We start from the raw sequence: 1,088 nt of genomic DNA on the forward strand, positions 1-1,088 counted from the left end.
GGCATTCCTTTCTGAAGAGAGAAGAATATATTCCCCTATCACTTTTCAAGATGTCGCGTTACGGTCAATCGCGAATTCACCGACGAAGAATGTGGAAGTACGAGGTGAAATTTTTATATTTTTTTTTATGATCTGGTAATATATAATACAAGTATGCCAGTATACTATGATCATAGCATTACTGCGATTGCTTGGCAAATCGTATCGAAAGCTAGAGTGGAAGTATTATTAGTTCCAATTTCTCGTAAAGAAGCAGAATATACATGTAATAGAGGAATAAATTTTCTGTTCGCGTGGTTGCAGAATGTCGATCGAATTCTATGGGTGCGGTAGGCACCAGCAGCGCGTCAGATATGTTCAGTTCTCTCTTGAACGACACGGAGGAGCACTTCCGACAGCACCGGAATAACTTATCTGTGCGCGTCGGAGAAAATCAATCAGCGAGCGTGCACGTGAAACCGGAAGTGAAGATTAATGTCACTTCATCCTTGTCTTCACAGAGTTCGGAAGAAGAATCGAATTTGGATTTCACACTACAAACGCAAAAGGATAACGCAAATGCGAGAGTTGATAACGATAATGAGTGCGCGGCAATCAGTAGCGATCTCAACAACTCTCAATTGTTGACCCAACAGGACCAGTGTTGCCCAGGATTTACTATCTCAAAGAGCAGCAAGATGCGTCATCAAGGGAATAGCTGTATTATTGTCTAATGTGCAGAAGTTGAAGATTGTTGCAGATTTAGCATTTGTCTAGATTTCAATGCTAAAAAAATGTTCCCTACTTCACTATAATTCCTTCTCTCATTTTCGTATAACACAAAAATTAAACATATTTCATTATTTTCGTCGAAAAAAATTCGATTTCTGCTCCTAAAATAATCTTATAAATTTAAAGGGATAATTATATCTCTTAGAAGTGATTTCTATTTCACATACCACAGTAATTTTTTGATAATTTCAAAGAGAGAAGAGAGAGGAAGAGAGAGAGAGAAAGTGTTTTTGTTTATTATTTGATAAGAAACTTATAGCGAATTCGATTGGTAGCACTAGTGCGCACTGGTGCTGTGATGCATATCAAATCCGTTG

At 37.9% G+C, this 1,088-nt stretch overlaps 1 protein-coding gene across 1 annotated transcript in view; it reads left to right on the top strand.

The window, feature by feature from the left end:
* The window catches only part of Gyc88E (Guanylyl cyclase at 88E), a 9,436-nt gene extending 8,656 nt beyond the window's left edge, over positions 1-780 (top strand). The window contains 3 exon segments of the mRNA XM_018454342.1: positions 1-3; positions 5-104; positions 304-780. The exon segment at positions 1-3 is cut by the window's left edge and continues 236 nt beyond it. Coding sequence (XP_018309844.1) covers positions 1-3; positions 5-104; positions 304-713 — 513 coding nt within the window. The 3' untranslated portion in view covers positions 714-780.
* The last annotated feature ends 308 nt before the right edge of the window (positions 781-1,088 follow it).

This window comes from Mycetomoellerius zeteki, unplaced genomic scaffold, assembly GCF_001594055.1.
Source record: "Mycetomoellerius zeteki isolate Tzet28-1 unplaced genomic scaffold, Tzet1.0 scaffold433, whole genome shotgun sequence".
NCBI classification, from domain to species: domain Eukaryota; kingdom Metazoa; phylum Arthropoda; class Insecta; order Hymenoptera; family Formicidae; genus Mycetomoellerius; species Mycetomoellerius zeteki.